The sequence below is a fragment of the Sinocyclocheilus grahami genome, unplaced genomic scaffold, assembly GCF_001515645.1.
Source record: "Sinocyclocheilus grahami isolate Dianchi unplaced genomic scaffold, SAMN03320097.WGS_v1.1 scaffold253.1, whole genome shotgun sequence".
NCBI classification, from domain to species: domain Eukaryota; kingdom Metazoa; phylum Chordata; class Actinopteri; order Cypriniformes; family Cyprinidae; genus Sinocyclocheilus; species Sinocyclocheilus grahami.
Genome location: NW_015505432.1, coordinates 2,051,906 through 2,078,392, shown reverse-complemented (window position 1 = coordinate 2,078,392; position 26,487 = coordinate 2,051,906). Strand labels below are relative to the sequence as shown.

At 36.4% G+C, this 26,487-nt stretch overlaps 2 protein-coding genes and 1 pseudogene across 2 annotated transcripts in view; 2 read left to right on the top strand and 1 right to left on the bottom strand.

Moving 5' to 3' along the window:
- Positions 1–3,644: 3,644 nt before the first annotated feature.
- LOC107598653 (homeobox protein Dlx4b pseudogene) lies at positions 3,645–5,969 on the top strand (annotated as a pseudogene).
- Positions 5,970–12,526: 6,557 nt separating this feature from the next.
- dlx3b (distal-less homeobox 3b) lies at positions 12,527–15,942 on the bottom strand. Its single transcript, XM_016290069.1, has 3 exons — positions 15,468–15,942; positions 14,555–14,739; positions 12,527–13,442 (listed from the first exon to the last, which is right to left on the bottom strand). The coding sequence occupies exons 1-3, from the start codon at positions 15,784–15,786 to the stop codon at positions 13,137–13,139; spliced, it is 810 nt and encodes a 269-aa protein (XP_016145555.1). The 5' UTR covers positions 15,787–15,942; the 3' UTR covers positions 12,527–13,136.
- Positions 15,943–23,016: 7,074 nt separating this feature from the next.
- The window catches only part of itga3b (integrin, alpha 3b), a 56,372-nt gene continuing 52,901 nt past the window's right edge, over positions 23,017–26,487 (top strand). Inside the window, exon 1 of the mRNA XM_016290044.1 lies at positions 23,017–23,042. Within this exon, the coding sequence (XP_016145530.1) occupies positions 23,017–23,042 (26 nt within the window). The remainder of the gene's footprint in view (positions 23,043–26,487) is intronic.

The window sequence follows — 26,487 nt, the reverse complement described above, 5'->3', positions numbered from 1 at the left end:
AATAAAATTTTTTTTTTAAAAAAATTATAAAATCTCCCCCACCCCCCCCCCTTTTTTTTTTTTTTTTTTTTTTTTTTTTTTTTTTTTGTTTGTTTGTTTTTTTTGTTTTTTATTCAAAATGGTATAGGAAATGTTTTAATTCAGTAGAGGAAAGAAACCTTTTTAAAAAAGCATGCTAGTGTGTGTTTGTTTATGCGTGTATTGCTCCAGTGGCAGAAGGTGTAACAACCCTGATGATATTTGATATTTATGTTTTTTGCTGTGTGGATATTTGGCTACATATCAAATTAAACAAAAGAAGCAGCAGTTCTGTCATTTAACACCCAATAACATGGTCACAAATCCAGGCATGAGATTTTACTTTCTTTTTAAATTAAATTTTTACACAGACGCCTAAAACATACTGACACCTCATGTTGCCATGTATGGTAATTATTTCACCCCCATGGTTCATTTAAAACTGGTTAAGCTGACTCTTAGTATTCATCCCGTCTACAGTCTCCGTATTCCGCTCAATTACTAGGCCTGAATTCAAACAGAAATAACTGTAAAAACAATAATACCACTAATAATATAATATAAAATATCTCTTAAAAAGATCTTAAAATAATACTGGCAGATTGTGCATATGAATTCTTCGTTGTTGTCGGTGTGTGTGTGTGTGCTGTCATGCGCTCAAAGGCTTGTCAAACTCTGACTGGATTACACAGCGCGTTCATCCTCCAGCAGAAAACACCAGCTCCACTTTTACTGGTTGTTTTACTGAGAAAAAAAACGCAATGAGGGGATTCCTTATAACTATTTTATTATTAGTTATAAAAATAATTCTTGTCTAACTCACAAATAGGCATATTTTAATTGAATTGAACTTTAACATTTCTGCGTGAAATTACAGTAGGCCTATAGTATAGCAATTATATATAGCTTAATCAACAACTTAGCCAATTTTGCCTTCGTGGTTATCAGGGCTGCGTTCAGTAAATACGTGTTTAATACTGCTAAATACACTCGATGGTACAATCACTGGCCTTGCCCTCCAGAATAAAAGAGAACATCCCAATCGAGTAAAGGGATTTGTGGAAACTGTGGTTCCTGATTATTGTGATCCAACATTTGCCTCGCATTTCAGGATGAAAAGACAAACATTTCAGGTGAAGGATAATCCACTTCTTACCTCCAAGACTGTGTTATGATCTATATGACCTTATTATTTTTATTGTGAGTATTAGGCTTATCATTATTGCTGATCACTGTTGTTGTGCTATGATATTGTAATATTTACCATTATATAATCAGAGGGGGATAGAAAAGTTTGGTTACACTTTATTTCGATAGTCCACTTTAGACATTCTACTAACTATAAGTAACTTTGTAACTACATGTCAACTACATTTTAACTAATTCTCATTCATTTGCAACTACATGTCTACTAACTCTCAGAGTAGACTGTTAGGGTAGATTTAGGGTTAGTAGAATGTTGACAAAGAAAGTGTTAGAAGATATTAAGTAGACAGTCTACTAATACTCTACTAACTGCTAGTTGACATGTAGTTGCAAAGTTACTTACTGTTAATAGAATGCCTAAAGTGGACTATCGAAATAAAGTGTTACCAAAAGTGTATTAACGTGTCACTCTATAATACAATAGCAAAATATATCAATATGTATAGTACTTTTATGTAACATTAATCAGTATTTAGCACACAATAGAAGACATTGCAATTACTAAATTATATTTAGACAGACTTAAAGAAGTTCCAGATCTATACTTGTGCTCGTATTATTTTAGTTATTTTGCCTTTAATGTAAATATACATGTGCAAACAATATACTTGCTCTTGTGAATTTATTTTGTGCAAGCTGTCTCTTGGTTTATATACATGCTGCTGCTGATTGGGCTGACATGTTTGACACACCCACCAAACAAGAGAAACGTATCTCAAACACCGTTGCACACCGTTTCCAGGAAACATGTCGTTCAAACCGGAAACCGTAGCAAAACGGTGCACACCGGTTTGAGCTTGAACGTGCCCCAGATGTAGATTAAAATACTTCCATGCCGGACGTGTTTGATAGCATAAGGGAGATCGGGGCAGGTTGTCGCATCTATATCTAGGCCCTATGACTAATTTTAATAGCTCTTAAATACACTCATGAACCCAGTAAAAACGGGTTAATGTAGGATGTTAGCTTTAGATGGCTGAGTGCGAGAGGTCACGGGTTCACCTCTTACTCGGTTAAACACTTCTTGTTCTAATAAACTTGTAATAAACTTGTAATATTTACAGCTGTATGCCAGTTCATTTAAAGCAGCGAAATATCAGCGCTTGGTTGCATTTTGTGATTTCACGGTCAGATGAGCGAAAAACAGCTGCTGTAAGACTGTGGTGGTTCTTCAAATAAGGGAACCTTTTCTGCCTCCTTGGATGATTTTAAAAATGTTAGAAAAACCAGTAGGTCTAGTTTTAATTTATTGAGTATTATACATTTAAAATAGTTCGCAAAAATTAGTTTGATAGGTGAAATTTACCGGGTTTTTTTTTTCTTCGGTTTGACGTATTTCCCAGACTTTTCAATTTAAATGTAAGTATTTAAAACAAAACCTAAACTCTAAATTCTTACGTAGACTAAAAGCACACACACTTCCAGCTCATTCGATATTTATGTGTAGACCTGTATGTAATTCGTATTTTAATGTAAATATTCGCTGTACCCAATAGCCTACTTTCATTAGCCTATACATATTTTAAAGCACAATTCGGAGTTTCTCCTCTTTTTTTTTTTTTGCGGGTCCACTTTCTAAAAGTAGCAGGAATATGTGTGTGCTGGAACAAACAAAAACTGGACTGGAGGAATGGAATGGATTAACAAACAAACTTCCAATCATTTTAGTTTTCTGAATGGAAGGTGGTGGAACTCCATTCCGGCCAAATGCCACAACGGACACAATCCACTCGATTTGTGAAAAGGTTTTCTAAGCAATCCCACTCAGGTGTACCAAACCGAGTTAAATAAACATGGAGAACGATCACATAATCACATTTTCAACAGGACATGCATTAATAGAAGCATGCATTAATATACTGACATGCATTCATATTTTTAATATACGTTTTTGTGTTTTATGGTCGTTGCATAATTCATTTATTTCTATTATTAATATAATATCATATTTAATAATGAACTCATACAGTGTGACATCATGCTCTGCTGTTGCCATCATGCATTCATTTGGTCACAAGTGGTTTTACTCCTTTTCTAATCATTCTAATTACTAATAATTGTGAAAATGTCCAAAATCTTTTTCATTACAAATATTTGAATTAAAGAGAGTAGCCTACCTTCCGCTATATGCAAGAGAATGACTGTAAAGTTGCATTGCATTGAAAGATTTTTGCCAATTATTGCTGTAAGTATTTTGCAGCTCTCTTTGCCTGTGGTTTGTTTCAAATAATTTATGTAAAGGTAGTGTTTAATTTGAAGATCATTATTATGTGACATGATCGATATGAGGGCTCAGCATAATTCGATAGCAAATGCTCATCAACTTCATTTAGCTCTCCCCGGTGTCGCGTGACACACCAATCAGCTCGCGCTGTTGCGGAGCGCGAGTGAGTCAGAAACACGCAGGACCGCGAGCCCGAGGTGACTTCGGTATTGCGCGGTTCTGTCATGATTTAAGAAAGATAAACTCGTATCCGCCTATGAGATTCACTGCAGTGACTTTGGGAATTGCGTTTTTATTTAGAAATTCGTGGACGTTTGTTTTATCCCGGATTATTTTGAGATGGATCCGGTTCAAGGTGTTTTTCGTGCGCAGTGAGCGTTCAATGCAGCACTCAGACCATCATCGGGCTTTATGGACTTGACTGTTAATGATGTCTATGAGTTTCATGTCTGATGCGCTGCATAGTTCAGATCCTTCCAAATCAGCATTTTTAGAGTTCGGCCACGGACTTGCAAGCAACCAGCAGCATTTATCCGGATTCGCACACAATATTTACCCAGTACATGGATTGCACACAGGCGGACACCTCCAGCACGATGCTCCATACCCTTCCACCGCGTCCCACTACAGCCGGCCGCTGGGATACGCCTACCCCGGGCCGGTGAGCGCTCCTGCTCCGGGTGCTTACATGCCTTACCAGCCAAACAACCACAGCAGTACTCTGGCGCACACGAGGGCTGAGGAGACGAGTGAGTATCCTCATGAAACCTCAAAGTGTGAGGTTTTGAGACAAGATTCTGTATGCGTCTGTTTTGGCATTTGTTATCAAGTTTGCTAATGCACTTTTCAATAGCCTATATCTACAGAATGCAATGACGGCAAAAAAAAAAAAAAAAAGGTTCGGTTTGGGACCATACAACTGTAGCGTGTTCCTCCTGCTCGCTACGAGGCCTTGTTAATACGGCAGGACTTATTGCAGAGCAGATGTGGAACAAGATTACGGGTTAGGCTACATTATATTAGGTTATGTATAGTATGATCTAGGGATGTAACGGTATGAAAATTTCTTATCACGATTATAGTGACCAGAATTATCACGGTTATCGGTATTATCACGGTATTGTTAAAATGTGCTGGAGATGTTCAAAAAGTTCTGACACATAAATCACTTCAAGTTTTATATTTAAAAATCAACAAACAACAAATAAAATTATGCAATTTGTTTGCATAATCACTAAAACAGCATTGCCAATGATGTTTGGATTTTAGATGACAACTTAACTGACTTCAAATATCTAATGTAAATGTTCAAATAGAACAAATCCCTCTGTAAAAACCTTCAGAATATACATAGGAACATTTGCTGCTGCAAAGTGAGTAAATTATGACAGAATTTTCATTCTTGAACAGTGCATGAAAACGATACAAAAATTCTGTCATCATTCACTCATTCTCAAGTTGTTCCAGACCTGTATGAGTTTCTTTGAAAGTATATTGGTAACCAAACAGTTGACAGTAGCCATTGACTTTTTGACCATTGTATTTTATGGTAGTCAATGGCTACCGTCAACTGTTTGGTTACCAACATTCTTCAAAATATCTTCTTTTGTGTTCAACAGAAGAAAAAAAAACTCATACAGGTTTGAGGGTGAATACATTATGTGAGAGTCTTCAGTTGAGAGTAAACTATCCCTTTAATGATTGGTGGGTGGCTTTTGCATCAATATGTACCAACTCCACGCTAAATGTATTCCTGATTCTTTTATCAAAATCTGCCAAGCAAATTCTCTGGAAGTCATTTCAGTTCGACTAAATCTAAGCATATTTTTACGCTGTGATTGTTGTTGTCAGACACATGCTTCACTGCCTTCATAAAAATGGCAGGGCGGAACAATTGCTGAGTACGTGTGTAATGAAACGCAGAAATGTCACTGAGTCCATCTCAACAAAGACCGTTCAAGCTGTCTGGCAAATTCTTCAGAGTGTCTTTATAATCTTATATCATCATAAAAAAAAGGGTGTCATAAAAATAGACCTCTAATGTCTTGAAAGCTGTTTGATAGATTGTGGCCTGCATTCTTGTTACAAGTATTGTAATGTTATTTTTTTTCTCTCCTGTTTGCTGAAGGTTAAAATATGGTTTCAAAACAAGCGCTCCAAGTATAAGAAGATCATGAAGCATGGCTCCAGTGGACCTGAAGGGGAGCTTCTTCACACCACCTCCTCATCCTCTCCATGCTCTCCGGGTCTCTCTCAGCTCTGGGAGGTCTCTATGGCCAACAAAGTGGCACCCATGCATCCCAGCAGTTATATGAACAATTACGGTCACTGGTATCCCCCACACCACCAGGATCCTGTGCCCAGACCTCAGATGATGTGATTGAAATTGGAAGCACAGAGCCAGAGAGACTCCATTCCGTGTTGACACCTGCCTAACCTGTGAAGGTTTTTTCCTTTACGGTGTTCATATGTGTTTTATTGCTTAGTGTGTTTGGAAAGGACTGTTTTACTCCCCTGTACACTTCAGTAGCTTTTCAACCTTTTCAGATATTTTACAATGTGCTTGAAATAAAGGATTTATGAAAGGACTATGTTATGAATGATTTATAGAAATGTTGATATTTAAATTATGATGTCCGTAGAATTAAGGTATTAATGTTTGTTTTCTTTTCTTTTTTTTTTTTAAAGGCCTGGTGCAGTCACATGGTATGTAGCTTACTAAAAACAACAGCGTATAATAATGCCGATCATGTTTGAACAGCCGTTTTAATAATATTGTTAATAATAAACGCGAGTGAAATAGATCTATGAAGGCATATCAACTAGCCTTCTGGAATAAATATAAAAAAATAGCACAGAACTAATGAGATTGTTTTGATTAAACGAAGCTGCCAAAATATGTGATTACACCAATTTTATCAATACATCACTTATAAATTCACAGATGTTCAGGCAGCGTCCGTGTTCTACAGATTTTCGTTTTTCCCGTTGTGCAGGTGTGGGAAAACTAGAGGTTGAGATGTATGAATTATTTATGATCAAGGCATATGAATGTAAGAAATCCCTCTGTAAAAACCATCAGAATATACATAGGAACATTTGGTGCTGCTGCAAAGTGTGTAAATGATGACAGAATTTTCATTTTTGAACAGTGCATGAAAACGATGCAAAAATTCTGTCATCATTCACTCATTCTCAAGTTGTTCCAAAGCTGTATGAGTTTCTTTGAAAGTATATTGGTAACCAAACAATTAACAGTAGCCATTGACTTTTTGACCATTGTATTTTATGGTAGTAAAACAACATTCTTCAAAATATCTTCTTTTGTGTTCAACAGAAGAAAAAAAACTCATACAGGTTTGGGACGATCTGATTTTATTCGACTCTGACTAGGATTTTTTTTTTTTTTTTATATCGTATCACCTGAAGCACGTTATTTTTCTAGCAGTTTTGAGCGCTTGTTATTTTACTTTAAATATGAATGGAATTGTGACTTGCAAAAATGTCAGTAAACGCTGTATAACGATCTGATTTTATTCGACTCTGACTAGGATTTTTTTTTATTTTTTTTATATCGTATCACCTGAAGCACGTTATTTTTCTAGCAGTTCTGAGCGCTTGTTATTTTACTTTAAATATGAATGGAATTGTGACTTGCAAAAATGTCAGTAAACGCTGTATCCATAAGCGAAAGTACGCTCACATAAAAATCTTTCAGGTCCAGAGGGTCCGATTTAAATCAATTTAATTTTGGAATATTCGGAAATATTGCCAATGTAATTGTTCTGCTTTTTGCAGAAAGAAATTGCGCGCGCAGTTGGATAGATGAGCTAACAGCTGAATTATGAATAACCAATAACAATTAGATGCTCAATGCAGCAGAAAAGATGGATTTTGAAGTGCGTTTTTGAAGTTATTTAGTCCGAACCATAGAAATAAAATTTGATCAATTCAATTATATATACGCGACTAGCTGTCGAATTTCAAGACGTTTGTAACAAATCAGCAAACATCTGCTTTTCCACAACATGTTTTCCTCCTTTCTTTCTAAAGTAAAAATAATTCAAAGTACTGATTGAGTTGATGTCGTGATGCCACCATGATAAATCACCACAACATTCAATCAAATGCAAGAGAGAAAACATAATCAGTGCTTAAACTATCTAAATACCGCGAACAAGATATTTGTAACGCATCCCAAAATTACGCTGATGCTCATTTAATGTGATTCACCATGATTTATGGTGCGCTTATTCCTGTCGTGGTTATAGGTTTCGTATCCATTCATTTTGCGTCTAAAGAGGTCGAAAAACGTGACGCGACTTCCTCAAAGAACCGTTCAGTCAAAAGTTCTTAAAAACAACATTTTTTGTAGGCTATACATAATGCTGTCTAAATACAGGTTTTTGGCCTTTGCAAAGCAAAAACGCATCAATAAAGATAATGAATCCTCACAAAATAAAGGGTGCAGATTTTGTTCTGATCCACTGTAACAAGATGCCACCTGGAGGAATGCGGGGTCCACTTGACCTGACTTTGACCCGACTCACTCAACAGGGTCTTGTCTAAACAGCCTTGTTTAAACAGGCATATTACAAAGCATCTCTGTCATTTCAAGCTCTTCAGATCCAAACCAATTCAGGACAGTGTGGGGCTTTTTTCAGCTTGGAATAAATCAATCACAAACTACAAATAATGTCAATTAAATTGCTGAGTGAATTTTATTATAAGATAAAATAATGCCTGTCACATGCAACTCTCATGCACAGAACAATAATGACAAAATTTTACTGCATGAAACTCTTAATATCATGTACAATAATACGCATTTATGAGCCTCCGCAACATCTGTGGGAGATTTACTGCGATGACTCTACAGTCCCACAATCAGTATTTTCTTGCTTACTTCCACAGTCCTAGTCGGAATCACTAGCGCAGAGTCACTTACCTGCTCTCCCTCGATAGGTGACGAGCCACGCTTAAAAATCCACCACGCTTCTGTAAATGGAAACCATCTCTCTGCACTTAAAGTATGAAATGATTTTACCATGCGCCTCTTTATATACTCCCATCCCAGAGTTTGATTTGTGGAGTTTATGTTGCTCCGTTTAGATGACAGTCATGGGAAGAGAAGACAAGTGTTTTTGAATGAAGTAGCGAGCCCTCACAAGGGAAATTATGGGCAATTTTACATCTTGAGATTAGAATAATGGGTGCTCAAGTCGGACAAGCAGAGAAAAGGGGCTTTCAAACAGGGCAATTATGTGGGAAGCTGATTTGGGAGAGCACTAAAGGGTGATGGGATGGACTGATAGGGGTTTGAAGAGATTTCCAGCACTTCGAGGTGCCTGGTGAGTTTTAATTGCAGTGCATCAGCGTTTGCGGAAACGAATCTTCGCGACTGGATTTCGAGGCCTGGAGGAGATTTGAAGGACAAGGACAAAACCGGTTCCCAAAATCTTCGCCGGTTTGCGGGGTGAAAGAGAGTTCAGTGGTTCACAGCTGTCAAGAAAAGCTCTCTCATTTGAATTTATTTACATTTGGACCAGAACGATGCTGCTGAGTGAAGCCTGCGGACCTGGGCTTTGAGCGGGTGTCGGGCAGCTGCCCTCTGTCTTTACATGGCAACACATGCATGTCCCAACCGCAGTTGACCTCCTGTTCAACCACCCCAGAGGCCTCCAGTGCCATTTTTTGGATACGGTTTCTCGTCAAACACGTAAAGATTGGCCCTGCCTATCTTTATTTAGGTGTTGCGGTGCCCTGAATCATAGTATCATGTTCAAGTTCAACAGTTCAGGCACGGACGGAGCACACGGGGCCGAGGTGACCATCTCAGCCCACACACCCAGCTTGGCTACGGGTTTCTCTGAGTGAGCGATGAGTCCCAAGACGACGCCACCTAGATCATAGGCCGTAATTGAAGGCCACACACCACGAACAAGCCCAACGGAAAACAGATACGTTACATATGGCCCAACTACAACTGCAAATATTGTATCAAACAGATAGCAGTCGTTTCTTTATGGACCCTATGGCATAGCTTCCTCACATGAAAGTGGTAAACACATTAGAGGGGATAAAATGTCTTAGGGTTTGAGCTATGGCCATTGTACACAGATGACGGGATTATCATGTTTTAAGAAGAACTAAGTGGCCTGACAGGTTTTAGGTGTGAATATGACTCTTTCTTCTCTATTGGAGGTAGGAGAGTAACTCAATCGCATACAACAGCGAGGCGGGTATTATAAGATCTTCATGACTAATTCCATAGCTATGAAATGCCCAGAAATTACTCACAGTTAACCAACCAACCATCTTAACCATCTCGATCTATTATGCTATTAATCTAACTACAGTAGCATCTCACATTTTTTCTTTTCATCCCTGTCAGCATCAGCATCCACATCCACATCCACCTATGCGTTGGATATCACAGTGGTATTTTTGGATGCAAGATTTACAGTTCTGGTTACGCAGATGGACTGTTTATGCTTCTTGTTACTAAAGCTACAACGGTTGCTGTTAAACAGAATGAAGATTTATTTGAAGGTATTCAAACTGCTTTATTTCCATAAAATTCCAAATGGGGGTTTTGAATTTTCAAATTTTCATTTTTGGTTCCTTGAGGAACCTTTCATTAAAAAGTTCTTAAATGAACCATTTTTCTAATAACCATTTTTGGTTCCTTGCGGAACATTTCAGTGAAAAGTTCTTAAAATGACCATTTTTCCTAGTGTGAAGAACATTTAAAATATCTAAATAACCTTTTCCACTATAAAGAACGTTCTGTGGAATGTAAAGTTTCCACAAAGATTCTACATGTCATGGAATTGCCAATGCCAATAAAGAACCTTTATTTTTAAGATAATATTTGACTTTTCCCAACGTTTTGTCCTAAAGAAGCACTGCTGTGTTTGCCATGAGGTCCATGTGAGTGCCCACAAATTACTCATCTACATATTAATATTCCCAAGAGAATGGTGGATACATTGATATTCCAATATCATAGCCTACTTTATAGGAGACATTGAAAATACATTTTAATAACCAGCCATAAACACGTAGAACCAATCTACGAACTTGGAAAAAAGTCTGTTCTAAAATACATCACTGATGAATAAAAAATAATATAATATAGGCGATAGGCCTATATTTGAATATACGAATAGCTCTATTTAGGATTCCAGTCATGAAAATTCAGCTTATTTGCATATTGGATCACGTTTTAGTCACAGTCCGCGTAAGGGGGTTGAATGATGAACCGCATTAGCGGTTAGTCGTATGATTTCTGCATGAAACCAGATTATTTTTGGTTTCTGTGGTTCAAATTATGGTTTTGCGCCCGTCCACGTAAACCCAAAGGGCATGTTGCAAGACCTACAAACTTGAATGAAGTCTGTTTTCCGTTTTTCACAGTCATGATACAAGAAGTCGAGCTTTTTAACATGTCTTTCATCATACACGTCCCTTTCTCTGTGAAGTAGCAGATTGGTTAATTAATTAAACTACATAAAGCACAAGGTGTTCAGACAACACCTAACAATTAAGATTTTCTGAAGGTCTGATATGCGTACCGTATGTTGTTTTATTATATTTAATTGAATGTGTTAGCCTATAATTAAAAACACAAAAAAGCCGAAAGTAAACAAGCTGTCTGAGACATTAAAAGCACAACACAAGATGAATGAATGATGTTTTCGGAACACTACGTGCTAGGCCTACGTACGTTTAATTGTACAGGCATGACGCTTAAGTAATGCATGACATCTTTATAATTTCGATTTTAGTCAGGGTAACACTTTACACAATAATATCTTTTAAACATTAACCATCAATTTTCCATTATACGATTAATAACTGATCATCAGTGTACACTAAAATAATTAGAAAGGTCATAAAACCGATTTCCAGTTTCATAAATGAATGTAGCCTAGCCTTATGTAACGTTTGTATGATGCATTCTTTTAAGTTAGCCTACTATAAATTGTTACCCAAACCTAATGGTCAGTTATGAGTAGCCTAAATTATAGAGCACATAAAACGACCATTGTCTAATTTTTACTTTTTCATTGTATTTATTCCATCTGATTTTTAGCACCTTAAAAGCCTTTAAAGCCTCATGACGGATAATATAATTTTTTCACACCTAATTTGATGCTTTGGCATCGTCTGAACGACTTCTAGCCAACTTCCTTGAATAAACATCAACAACACATGTTTTCAGTAGGACTTACAGGAAATAAATTCTTCCAGAAAACATCTGATGCTGGTAAACTCAAGACCACCAGACACGCACCAACCCAGCAGACATAGGCTACCTGAGACTGCGCAAACCTTTTCACATTCTAATTGAATTTGTTGTCTAAGAGACAAAAGAGTAAAATAAACAAAACATGTAATTCTATTGCTTCGTTTGCCATGTGAGAGTCGAGTTCAAAATACCCTAAACTGGAATGGACAGGAACTTTGAATGTGTTAGCCTGTAGGCTACTTATGTGGACATTCTACGTGCATTATTCGGCTACATAAAGTCAGTACACGTTCTTAAATACCGATAATATGTATTGGTATGAAAAGAAATCAAAACCGCGGAAAGGTGTAATCTGGGAGGGAACATGTTAAATGCCGCTTTGAAATACCGTCGCTCTGTAATATGCATATACCTGTAGGAACCTCTTGGGGTTTTTCTTGGCCTACGTCTGATGCCTTTGTTTCCCCTGTCGATTCTTGTTGTGACCGACTATACCTAAAGCTCAAGGCTTTGTTTCAGGAGTCACCCCCTCCTTCGCTGTAGTCTATCTTGTTATCTGCCAACAGAATACTAATAAAATCCAGTGACTCCAACATGTCTGCTCGCCTGTCGCCTCCTACAGCCTCTTTGCACGCAGCCCTACCAGACTTATGCATGCAAACACATCACAAAATAACATCTGTCTGACTTAACCCTTCCCTAAGAGTCCAAACAGTGCGATATCACTGCAAACCTTAGATTGTAAATAATCACAAACGGAATTGTGCAACTCATAAAGATAGGCTCTGACAGAAAGCAAACAGAGGAAATATTTTCAAGTCGCATTTATTCAGTTTGACAGAATAACAATAAAACTACTTACAGGAATTAAAAAAATGGTTCGAGCACCCGCGTGCAGTCTCTGTCTTTCGAATTTAGTGGTTCTGCTTTATTTAAACACATATGTACAGCTTTCAACATTTTGTACAAGTCTATATAACTTATGTCCTGAGTCTCTGACGCGCGCACAACACCAGCCCACATTGTGGGTGGTGAGGCTGATAACGACACAATTTGGGGTTCAATTGTTCTTTAAAACATTTTTAATATTCACCTATCAATTAACAAAACATGAAAACAAAGGAAGTCATAAAACATAATAATTTAAAACCACTCTAAACTTCCTTTACATTGTTTAACCTACACCTATGTGCATATGAAATAGGTCTGAGTAGCCGGGACACATTGAGACATTGTTATTATTAATATTACACTACTGTTATTTCAACACAAAGCATTCATATATCGACATATATGCGTTTAAACAGTCCACAAAACGCCAAACACAGGTGTGCTGTTCCACTCCAGATACTCGCGGAGCATCTCTCAGCTTATTTATATTGAGTTTTTCAAAAGTCTTTTCCCTCTTATATTAAACTCTTCCATCAGTGTCTATTAATACACGGCCCCCACGCTCTGTGGTGGTCCTGGGTGGTGCACTGGATGCTGTAAATGTGATCCCTGCTGGTACCAGTGATTGCTGTAATCTTCCATGTAGGGGGGTGTGGAACTGAGGGGTGGCTGGGGGATCTGCCCCCGGTTGACCTGGCCAGAGTGCGCGTTATTGTCCCAAACAGCAGGGGATGGAGGCGAGTTGCAGGCCATGGAGTCGCTGGCGTTCGGGCTGTGCTCCAGCGGAACTTCGCCGTTCTTGTAAAGTTTCTTGAACTTGGATCTCCGATTCTGGAACCAGATTTTGACCTGTTCCAAAAAATTAAAATTAATAAAATAACGATTCACGTCAGTTTTCTTTTGGGCATTGTAAACAATATTAACTCAAACGACTCTTTGATTAAACTGAATTGCTGCCTTACATTTTTTTAAAGAAAACTAAAGTGGTGCTAAAGTGATTGGCCTAAGTATTTCTACTTTGAACTGGTTACGAAAGGCTTGGGGGATCAGAGGCTTAAAAACTAAATGTTGGGAGATCTTGGTACATGTAGATCTATGTATTATTTATTTATTTTGTACATATACAAAACAACATGGTTTGATCATTTCAGTAATATTTCAAAAAATATAGATTACAAGTTACATGTCAAAGCACGTTCACCTTTCGATAAATAGGGTAGAGGCCTACCGAATAGACGATCAAGGAGGTCGCTTCTGATCATTGTTTGACCATTTATTATGTATGTAACGTAATTATAATTGTACAGATCACTAATATATGACAAACACTTTAGTATTTAAAAGTCTTTTAGATATGTGACGTTTGCCTCGACAGACAGCGCCACGAAAATACATTTAGGCTACATTTATCAAATTAATATCATTTTGAAAACCTTAACAAAGTCGAAATAATTTAAAACAGTCACTGTATAATGTATAAACGCTGACATTTTTAATCAAATCATTAAATCATTTATAAAAATATTCTTAAATGAATAGAAACAAAGATGTTATTAGAACATAATGATGACAATATTTTTGACAGTGCATATATTGCCCATAATTATGTTCAGACGAAAATAATATGTCGATTTGTAATATCCTGTAGGCTGTAACATTTTCCATGGCGATATCTTTTGAAAACATAACGAAACAAAGTGATTTCCACATATTTTTGTTGCAAACACTGCAAATAAATAACAATTATTAATTTATTAATTACGGTGGTAAGAATATGAGCGATGACATTTCAACACATCTGACATGAGTAACGCTTTATGGCCTGATAAGCTTGCTACTTATCTCAGTGTGCTCATTGTCAGCGATAGAAGTGCCCTAAGCTGTAAACGCAATGTCAAGTGGCAGCCCAGTAATTATGTCAACAGAATTGTAAATGAATTTGAGCTCCAGTAGCCTATTACCTGTGTCTGCGTGAGCCCCAGCTGTGCTGCGAGCTCGGCTCTCTCCGGCAGCGCCAGATACTGCGCCTTCTGGAAGCGGCGCTGCAGCGCGGCGAGCTGGTAACTCGAGTAAATGGTGCGCGGCTTGCGGATTTTCTTGGGTTTTCCGTTTACCATCCGAACTTCAGTCTCTGGTTCCTCTTTGACTGGAAAGAAAAAAATGATAGACCACGTTATGGCAAACTAGGTTGGTTACAGGACCTAAAAGAAAGCCGAGAACCGATTGGTTTCATTTTGGGATTGTGACGCAAATTAAAAAGTCACTGAAATTCATAAATTAATCAAATCTGCCTCTTGAAAGTTAAACAAGCGACATTATATGAGTAAAATAAAATGTATGTCAGCTGTGGTAGGCAGTAGCTATCAGATAAAGAAATGCCCGTTTGAGAATATAGTTAAATCATCTTCAAGTTTAATGGCTGTAGCATATCTAGTCATTTGTAGGCCTACTTCAACAATAAAATATACCGTGACATCTAGCCTGACTCAGCACCGAGTAATAATGATTAATCGTGTTATAGATGCAATGAAAATGTCATAGCCTAATTGTTTTACAGCGACCGCAAATCTCTTGTGATAAAGTAGAGGGAACTTTCTACCCTGCTTAAATATATTTCATGTATAACAATCATTTAAATAAACGACTTTTGTGGGATAGTAATACAGAGTAAAATGTTCAAAACAAGTAAATAACTCTAAATTATATATTTTTTTTCAAGAGAATCGCGAACGCTTCTTAGTATAGGCTAATCGAGCCTCTCAAAACACAATTTTATACCGATATTAAGAAGAAAAATGCTGCCGATATATTTTTTTTAAGTGCATACCTCTGGCATATTTAAAAATAATCAAAATAAATATTTCAAAATCTCACCTGCGCTTTGAGGTGGCGTCTGCAGGTCTCTGTTGTAATGTCCATATTGTCTGTAAGTGTTGTAAGGGTACTCTGTCTTGGTGTGGTAAGGTCCAGCTGATGCCCCCATCCCAGACAGATTAAACTGATGAAATGAATTCATCTGTTGAGGGTATGGAGGACTCTGGTAATATTCGTGATGGCTGCTGTAATAACCCATGTCTGTAGCCGATGACTCTGGAAGAGTCGGAGAGTCCTTAGAAGTCGGATGGCAACTCATAGAGCCTGAAAGATCGGTTGAAATACCGGGTATCTTCCTGTCATATGTCGGTCCACTCATCCTTTAGAGGGGGAAAAAAACAACAACGATCGTCCACTTTATTTCCCTGGCAGAGTTGAACAAAACATGCAGACGTTTAGTTCAGGACGATGCCTGTAACACAAAATCCTAGATGAGCTGCTTTCTCGAACTCCCTCGGTTGCAGCACTGAAGGTAATGGCAGGGATCTAGTATGAGAAACTCTGAATTATAGGGCACATGGGTGGACGCTCGGCTCTTATTGGCTCCTCGCTTCTCTGTTTTTCTCTCTCTCCAGCCCTGAGGGCGAAGCAAAGACTGTTCTCCGCCTCGCGCCTTAACGTCTCCAAACTTTCAGCATTTGGGCTGTTGTAGTGGTAATGAAGATATGATGCATGTTGTATGTTGCAGACATTTTAGTAGAGCTGCAGTGAAGTAGGTTGAGCGTCTGTGCAAGTTAGTAGAACAGAATTACGCATGTTTTCTCTAGCATTAAAAAACTACATTAAAGTAGCGCAAACACGGAACTATTTAAATAGGGTAGCCTTCATCGTTTTAATTCTAATAAACGTCAGTTTCAAGTACATTCTATTATTTAATATGACTAAATCGACATTAGGTTATCCCATTATAAGAGTCATTGGCTATTAGAATGTAGTTGTTTACGTTAAGGTAACAACTGCGCGTTTTTTTTACGTGAATGACACTTAAAAATAAAGGTTAAAATTAGAAAGAAAAACATTAAAAATAACCGTTTTTAGTTTCTCAACAAGTCGTATGAAACAAACTACGAGTGCTTTAAAGAACACGAAACCAGTATCTGAAGAAGCTGTAATGTAACGAAATGTAGCTACTGTAATGTAACTTTTTGAACCAGCTAACTTAAATTATTTCTTGACAAAAAAAAAGGTTATTTGCTGAACCAAAGCTGCTGCAAAGAACCATTCAATAATATTTCAATATATAGTCGTGTATGTGGAAGTCAAGACGTGGCTGTTTTAAATCTTAAATGCATAAACAATAATTGATTTGTAAATGTAGTGAAAATCACTGTACTGCTGGAGACATTTTGGTCTCGTCACTTCGCTCTTTTCTGATTCAGAGTGGCTTTGGTGAAAGAGGCTGGAGGAGTTTATCTGCTCCACTCATCACCCCTGCGGCTCTCACTTGTGTGCCCTCTTTATTAGGGCAAGGCGTGGTACCAGAAGTAGCCTATGTCTTAACCTCTAGCACCCAAATAACCTTTATCGGCCACTGGCCTATAAATGTAAACGAGGAACAGAGAATGAGATGACCTGTTTACTGCTGCTCGTTATTAATTATCAGTAGCATATGCAAATGCTGTGCACCTGAACGCGCTGTTTGACGGTAAACGTGCTCCTCCATGTGTGAACTTCAGCCGCAAGACATCGGTTTGTCACATACCTGATGTGCACAGTCGTGGCTTGTAGTCAAATTCCATAAAGGAATCTTTTGAGAGACATGCAAACCATTCTTGAGATCTGGGACAATCTGTCCGATGTCAGTGTCTGTTCTGGTAGTTTTATTAAAATTAAAAAACTAAAGTGAATTCAATTATAGATAAATAAATAAATAAATGTTTTTTATTTAGTCAGTCAAGCATATATTATCGGCTTCGCAGAGCTAATGCATCAAAAGACATTCAAATCACCATCATTACTGTTTTTATTTGAAATGGGTAGCCTTTGCATACGTTCTCATTTAACAGTAAACTCTAAATGTATTGGATACATAATGTGACATTAATATTGTTTTGTAGCAGCTGTGTTTTCAATTCAAAATCCTACCGGTAAAGGGCATGTTACAGAGCTGTGGTAGTTTTTGGTGTGATACTTCCTCCTTGTGGCTATAGTGCAATAATTCATTACTGTTCCAGATGGTAATTAGTTAGAACTATATTACTCCTTTAGTAAAGAAGACTGAATTATTGCATGAAAGATCTTATTTCTACTGAAGGCCTGTATATTGCAGGATAGTCCTTATTTTAAAATCAATAGGCATAGTCTTTTACCTACTGTCGTATTTTATTTTATTACATTCAATTATTATTTTAATATTAGCCTATTTATATTTATTATTCTTTATTAAGAATGATCTTCGTTAATAGTTAATGATGTCCTAAGCATTTACTGATTAGTTAAAAAATTACTAATACCTCACTACACATTAAGAACCAGGGTTATCATGGTAAAACATAAAAATATATATAAAAATGTTACTTGAAATACAATAAATGTTAAGTGAACTATCATTTAAAATATATTTTATTTCAGCTAGTTGCCATGGCAAAATTTTTTGTTTCATTTAGTTTAACTTCTTGTATGTAAAATAACCAATTTAATTTAAAAATGTAAAAAAAAAAATAATAATTATATATATATATATATATATATATATATATATATATATATATATACGTTAAAAGCTTACATTAACAAATTAAAATGACAAAAACGCACAACAAAATTACTAAAGCTAACTAAAATTTAAATTAAAATGGATAATACAAAAAAAAACTAATTCAAAATCTTCTCAATGATGCAAAAATAACACTTGCAGAAACATATTTTTTGAAGCAGTACAAAAAAAACATTATTGGAGTTCATTATTGGAAAATAAAAATACTATTTATTTCTTTGTACATCGAAATGTAATGTTTAATTTAATGTAGGCTGTCATTTCTTTTTAATTATTTGTGAAATTTACTAACAATTTTTGAGTTATAATTATTTAAATTAAATCCTACACCAAATAGTTTTCAGTGTACATTGTTTCACACACACACAAAAAGTAAATGAATAATTTAAGTAACGTAAGGTTAGATCAAATATAATTTATTTATTTACTATGATTTTTATTTAGATATTATTTAAGCTGGGTCTCAATGTTTATTTTTTTTGCTAATGTTTCTATATGTAGATTGTAAAAAATGTGTGATGTAATACTCTAATCAGCTGGTGGCGCCAGTGACACAGTTTCTCTGTAATCTCACCAGCACGGTTTTATTGTAAGCGTTTTTCCGTTTTAATTCAGGAAATATAAATTATGCTTTAATCAATAAATAATGCTTAATGACCACTATAATAATAAATAATGATTTTTTTTATTTGCTCTGCATGCTATTTTATTTATTTTATTATAAGGACATTTATGATATTAATACATAGTGGATGTTTCTGTTGTTGACTTATTTGTTACATTACATGTAAGAACATGAGTAAAAACATTTCCTTTCCCTTCTTCACATCGGTTCATTGTGGCTGTTATCTGAGTACAGTGAATCACACACACACACACACGCGCGCGCGCCTGGAATGAGACTGGCAGAGGATTAAAGATGCATTGTTCACACTTTCCCTTTCTCAGGAAATCAGCGCTGGGCATTCCTCTGATAGATCATGAGCCATGACAGTCAGAGGCTTCAGCATGTTAAAAATGACACAGACTCCTTTGACAGTCTTGATGGGAGCTCTTGTAGACCTTCTTTGTTTGATGTTGGAAGTGTTTAAACCTCTCATTTGTGGCTTGGCCAAAGCATTGAAGTTCTTCGGGGAAGCCTGCAATTACAGGATGAGTGTACAGCTCCACTGGTCAGCCAGGTTGAGCGCAGTCTTTTGTTGTAACGATTACAAATGGTTCCGTTTTTCCTCAAAGTGCGTAATTTCCATTACGCGCTCGCAAATCCGCCGGAAAATGCGCGCAGCTGCGGCTTAACACGCTGCTTTTGGCAGGTAATGGGTGTTAAATTGTTGATGAATTAAGCAGTGATGTTCAGATGAAAACATTGTAACGGCGTCTGGGTGTTTTAGAAATATAAAACTTCCTCCAAAGTACATAATACATGCATGAAATATATTAGATTGCAATGACAATACGTTTTAGTTAGGCTAATGTGAATGTTTTCTACATATGTCTGCATTTATATATGTTTATGTACAGTATGGCTTCTCGAAAACTCCCTATATAATGCGTTAAAAAGTGTGTAAAAAGTAGAAGTGCGTACTTGTTCTTCCTTACATCACACACACACTAATAAAGGGAGGATGAGAGGAAGTTTGGAATTTCATTAAGGTTGGAGAGGCGGGCAACGATAGCCCACCCTCTTGTGTTTTTCTCTCTCTTTTTGTGCTGCTGCAAAACCAACTCAGTTTCTTTGAGAAAAACATCAGAGAGCACTCTGGGATAATGAAGCTCAAGGTTCTCTACACAGACTGAACAACAGCAGCTCTGCATGTCTTTCAGAGCACACTCACGAGGGAAGCATCTTTCAATCTCTGAGCTAGCCTTAATTTAGAAATTTTAGAAATGTGTACAACATAAAATATGTTATATCTTTTAAATGAGTTAACCCAACTAGAAAACTACATTAAAATAGCCAATTAAATGTTTACATTTTTGTCTAATGTTTAATAGATATTGAATTGTTCACTCTCTCAATATATATATATAAAAAAAATATATGTATATATATATATATATATATATATATATATATATATTCAGTTAATTTGCAAAAACAGATAACTCTGTTTTTAAAAATGTTCAAAAATCATGGGGTTTTTTTTAAATCCTGCATCCCAATTAATATCTATCAAACTGCAGTTGGGTTGTTTTGATTAAATAATAATAACAAAAAACAAAATACAGCTAACTAACACAATAAAACACAATAAAAACAAGATAACAGAATAAAAAACATGATTTAAGAAAATTAATAAAAACTGAGTTAACCGTCTTTGCAGCTAAACTTCATATATGTATGGATATATATGTGTGAGTGCGTGTGTGTGTGTGTGTGTGTGTGTGTGTGTGTGTGTGTAAAGAACATAAAATGGTGAAATTGTGGACCATTGGTCAGTTAAAAGAGATTGGATGGCAAATACTATATTTCACGTAATATTTGCCATTAAACAACAATATAGTAATTACGTTACAATTTTTTTAACTTGTTAAATTACTGTCAGTAGATATTTAATCACACAAAATATATACAGCACACACACAAATACTGTATATTACAATATTAATATTTGATATTATATTTTGGAGATCATATTCACTCAGAAATATTTGATACATTATTATTAAATGTTCAAATTTGTAATGTTTGCTTATCACTATATATAGGAATGAGCATAAAAAGATCAGATATAGCATGCATGTATGCACATACTTCAATATTTTATATTATAATATATTTTCATGCTATTGAACTTATTCACCCTTTCATTAGAAACATCCAACAACAACAAAAAAGTAAAGAAGATAACTTTATACTATACTTACTATATCTTTATGAAAGGGACAAACTTAGTGTGGTAGCAGAATCTTTAAGTGTTTCACATAGACATCTCAGCTGTGTTTCCAAATACAAATAATATCTGTGTGTTTTCTGTTTCCTTTTATTGACATCTTTGTTTCATTCATGCTGTAAGGTAGAGTCTTCCCAGCGTGTTGTAAGGCTGCTGTGGGAGGCAGTGCTGGGGTTATGAGCTCAGTGCATCATGGGGTGTTAAAGGAAAAGCCCCCAGTAATTCACTCCCAGAGGACACAGCTGTCAAAGGAGTCAGTTAGCAAATGACTGCCAGCTGTGGCTGGATGTTGTGAATGAAGCCTTTGCTTGATGCCGCAAAAATTTATTCCAACTTTCCATCTGAACCCTCTTTTGCTTTTTTACCCACAAGCACATATATGTAGAAAAACGTCTGGCGTTTACCATAGTGAGCTAATGATTTCTGGGGATATGTTCGCATCTCATGCGTTAATCTTTACCCCCTTCATAAGTACAGCTGACCTCTGACCTTTAGTCTTACATCCTCTCCACCGAAGGATCCCAGTTCACAGCAGGTGCAGCTCTATACTGCTGCATGTGCTTCTGCAACAATAAATCACTCTGCTAGAGTATATCTTCACTTCTTTAAGATCATAAACAGATTTTTCTTTTTAATTTCTCATTTTTTTTGAAGCTGCAAAACATTATTTCCATTATTCCTTAGAAACAATGTGCTTCTTTGGTTGCTCTTACCAGAGACTTGTTTGTTTCATTTAAAGGAATAGTTCACGCCCCAAAAATGAAAATTTGCTGAAAATTAACACACTCAAGCCATCATAAAAACTTTGTTTCTTCATCAGAACAGATTTGGATAAATGTTGCAGTACATCACTTGCTCACCAATCTCTGCAGTGAATGGGTGCCGTCAGAATGAGAGTCCACACAGCTGATAAAAACATCACAATAATCCACAAGTAATCCACACCGCTTCAGTCCATCAGTTAGTGCCTTGTGAAGTGAAAAACTGCATGTTTGTAATAAACAAATCAATCATTAAGACGTTTTTAACTTCAAACGGTTGTTTCCAGCAGACAAATAAGTCCTCTATCCATAATATCTGTTTTCTACAAATGGTCTCATCTGACTCAGGAGAGAAATATGCACAGATCAAGCACTGTTTATAAAAAAAATTATAATAATTGGGTGAACTATTCCTTTGAGCATCAAGTTTGCCTCAAGTGTTTCTCGTAAATATTTGAAGTGAAGTGAAATGTAGCCAAGTATGGTTACCCATACTAGGAATTAGTGCTCTGCATTTGTTTATTTAGTTGTTGATTTTGTTAATGAAATTATAACAAAATAAATATTTTGTAATGCTTAATATTAATGTTAATAATAATAATAATAATAGCCAATATGGTAGTAATGTGCATGCTAGTTAATAGTGAGAATAGGTCCCTAAACTGAAGTGTTACGGATTATTTTTTTTTTGAGCGCATTTAGATATTTATGGACTTATAATTTGCCCTGTAATAGAATCAACTGTAGATGGGGAAGTATTATATACAGTCTAAATAATTGTCAGTTTCCTGCTAAAGTATGTTATTTGTAGAGTGTAACGTCTGGCCTCCCAGACTGCTCTGTTGTGTTTGCTTTTGTGGCAGGCTTTGGCCTGTTCTCCCCGTGCTAATGAATGGACATAATGATCTGAACGAGAGATTCAATTGAGTGTGAAACATGCAGGTTTGTGGAGCGCTGTTCTTTCTGTTCAAAGAGAACAAAGACCCTTTCTAATACTCAACTCTGTCCTTCCTTCTTTGTTAAAAGCCCTTCACAACTACGAGTTTATATCTCACAATTCTGGCTTTTCTTTTCTTAAACAATACGTAGCAGCGTTACTTTATGGCACAGCTCTTTTCTCAATTTGCAGTCGGTTCGCGACAGAATCCAGTTCGCCTGGCCAAGAACTCTGCTCCAAAATGCGAACCATTCTGCCTGAGAAGAGGTAAGCAGTGCAATAGATACCTGGAGACAACACAGAAAGAATCCCCGGAAACATAAAGACAGCTGTGATAATGCAGAAGAGCTGGGAGAAGTCAGAAGCAAGGAGTTTTGAATTGTTTTCAGGGAATTGGGCTTAAAGTGTTAGTTCACCCAAAAATGAAAATTAGGCTGCATTTTACTCACCCCCGAGGCATCCTAGGTGTATATGACTTTCTTCTTTCAGAGGAATCCAGTCTGAGTTATATTAATTGTCTTTGATCTTTCAAGCTCTATCATTGCAGTCAGTGGGTGTTGCATTGCTTCAGTCCAAAAGAAGTTAAATAAAAAGCGCCCATGCATTAAAAAAAGTATCTCACACGGCTCCGGGGGGTGAACAAAGGCCTCCTGTACACTCTTAAAAATAAAGGTGCTTCAAAAGGTTCTTCAAGCGATGCCATAGAAGAACCATTTTTGGTTCCACAAAGAACCATTCAGTCAAAGGTTCTTTAAAGAACCATCTCTTTCTTACCTTTTTATAATCTGAAGAACCTTCTTTCGCCCCAAAGAACCTTTTGTAAAACAGAAAGGTTCTTCAGATGTTAAAGGTTCTTTATGGAACCGTTTAGACAAAAAGGTTCTTCTATGGCATCGTGAAGCACCTTTATTTTTAAGAGTGTAGCAAATCGATGCGTTTTTGTAAGAAAAATATCCATATTCATAACGTAATAATTACTTTAATCTAGCTTGCGCCAACAGTTGTACACAGAAGCAGCTCCGGGCGGATGACGTATGAGGTCAGCGTTGCGCATGGATGTGCGCTTTTTATTTAACTTCTTTTGGACTGAAGCAATGCAACACCTGCTGACTGCAATGACTGCAATTTTTAATATAACTCCGACTGGATTTGTCTGAAAGAAGAAAGTCATATACACCTAGGATGCCTCGGGGGTGAGTAAAGCACAGCATAATATTCATTTTTGGGTGAACTAACCCTTTAATATCAAAAACATGTTTCTGCTTTTATTTCACCAGTACTATCACTGGAGTTGTTCCTAAATCACTTTTGCCATTATAGAGTCACAAGCATATCATCCTTACTGTCCCAGCAGTCAAAGAACCTGTTTTCAGCTCTTTTATGAAGTGAAGCATGCAGTGATGTCAAGCTGTGGTGGGACTCGATCACTCCATTGAGAAACTACAGTTTGATTTATTTTAGGACAAGCACATGAATTGGAAAGACACATTATTAAGGATCAGGGATCTACAGCCGTGATTCTTAACTCATTTTTCTTTAGGACACAGCTTTCACATTATACTAAATGTCTATATGATAGAATTTTCGGCATTGATTTTAACAGATGTTTTACTCATATTTTGAATTATGCATTGCATTATGTTGTGTTTCGCGGTTAAAGTAAATATCTGTAAACTTAACGGATAATGTCCTGGCAGAAAATTACTAGTAACTTTTACTATTTTTTTTTCCTTTTAAAATGTAAGCCTACATTTAACAAAAATGAGAACATAAGTAAAATGAAATGAAAGCACAAAATATCAAGTCAAAACAAACTGTGCTAGTAACTAGAGTCTCAAAAAAGTGTTCTTATAAATCTGAGACTGCAAAGACACCAACACTTCAGTTTTGCACTTAATCTGACAAAGTCGCCTTTGTTATCATCAACACAATAGAATGTGCACAACATGCGATAACGTAGATCAAGATTATATTATTTTGCCCCTGTACTGACACTGTAAAAAGTGGCAACATGTGATTGTTATTATAAAGCGCTATTTTTGTTGTTGTTGGTATAATAGAATATATTTATGTTGATTCAGTGCTGTTAAATAATATTGTAAACTTGAATATAACCAGTTAATTTAGATGTGAATTTAGATTTAATCATATTTATTAAATAATAATGGCTAATTTGAAATGCAAATAAAATCTTTTGTACGTGACTAAAATAAAGAGAATGAGTCAATCCTCTCTCTCATTCAATCCGTATTAAATGATAATGACTATAATTCATTATTAATGTACTAAAAAATAATTCTGAAAAAATCTTGCGCCTTTGAGGCTTTATGTATGAGATCATGTCTTTCATAGTGCCTGCATTCCTCTCTAAGTGAAGGCACTGATTACACAGAGAGGGGGGTTGAGTCGTAAATGTACAGAAAGTGAACTGAAACAGTGTGATGTGATTTTCTCACACAGTTCTTACAACATGTATCACATAACAAGCCCCTATTGTCCAATATCTGATATGTTAAACACATGTGGCACACACCCAGAGCTGAGAGCCGGTGGGAAACAGCTATACAGCCTTGGCTGATAGTCCAAGTTACCACCAAAAACATCAATACGTACATGTGACTATGTGATTAACTTGATTTATGATTTTTATGATTTTATATATGCATATATATTTATACTATGAGGCTGTTAAAGGCACAATATGTAATTTTCACCGCTAGAGGGTGCGTATTCAAAATAAACAAAGAGACAAAGGCGTAGTTTGATTGATGACGCCGTGACTGAGTGTTGAATCATGGGAGTTGTTGTCCCCACAGCCGATGCAATCCGACGGAACTCGGGCAGAAATCATGTTCATGGATGAGCTAATGATTTATTAACGTAGTAGAATGAAGCAGGGTGAGGCTGAAAGCCGTCGAAGCGAAATGAGGCCGCTGAACAAGCGTGACACACGGCTCGAAAGCAGCAGAGCTTTTATTATGCCACAGTCAACCGCTTCCGCTCCTTCTGGTCGTGCGTATGTGGGGTAAAGCAGCGCTGTTTTATTATACTAGATACATTTGAACGTTCTGTTATAATGCTACTCTGTGCGGTCGTCACCGGTCTATTAAAACACACAACATATTAAAGCGTCTTTGGTGTTTCCATGTTTTCTACAAAACAAAACCGGAAATCGAGGGGTTATGCCGTCATTGGCAGACGACACAATGACACTATAGACACGGTCCGTGTCACTAGTTAAAATTGCTTATTTCTCTGGATTTAAACATTCTTCGAAACATTTGGGATAATGTAAGTACACAAGTCAGCAAAATATATTACAATGTTCTAGTGGTTCTTGGATATTTTAATGAAACAATCTTACATATTGTGCCATTAAATGCTTGATTCTGATTGGTTGACAAACGTTTTAGGGTGTGCAATTTATTTTTGATTACAGCTTTGAAGTAGTTCCACATTACAGTTACAAAATAATTTATTTCAGTTATTTCAAAGGTTTATTTCAAGCAAACATATATGACCAACAATAGGATAAAAAAGACAATTTCCATGTTTTCCTAACTAAATTACCATTTATATTCTATGCAAAGAGCACTTCTATGCAAAGAGACAAAAACCTGACGGCCTTGAAACAAAACATTATAAGTGGCCCTTTGAATTAATAAAAACTTATTATGTGTGTGTGTGTGTGTGTGTGTGTGTGTGTGTGTGT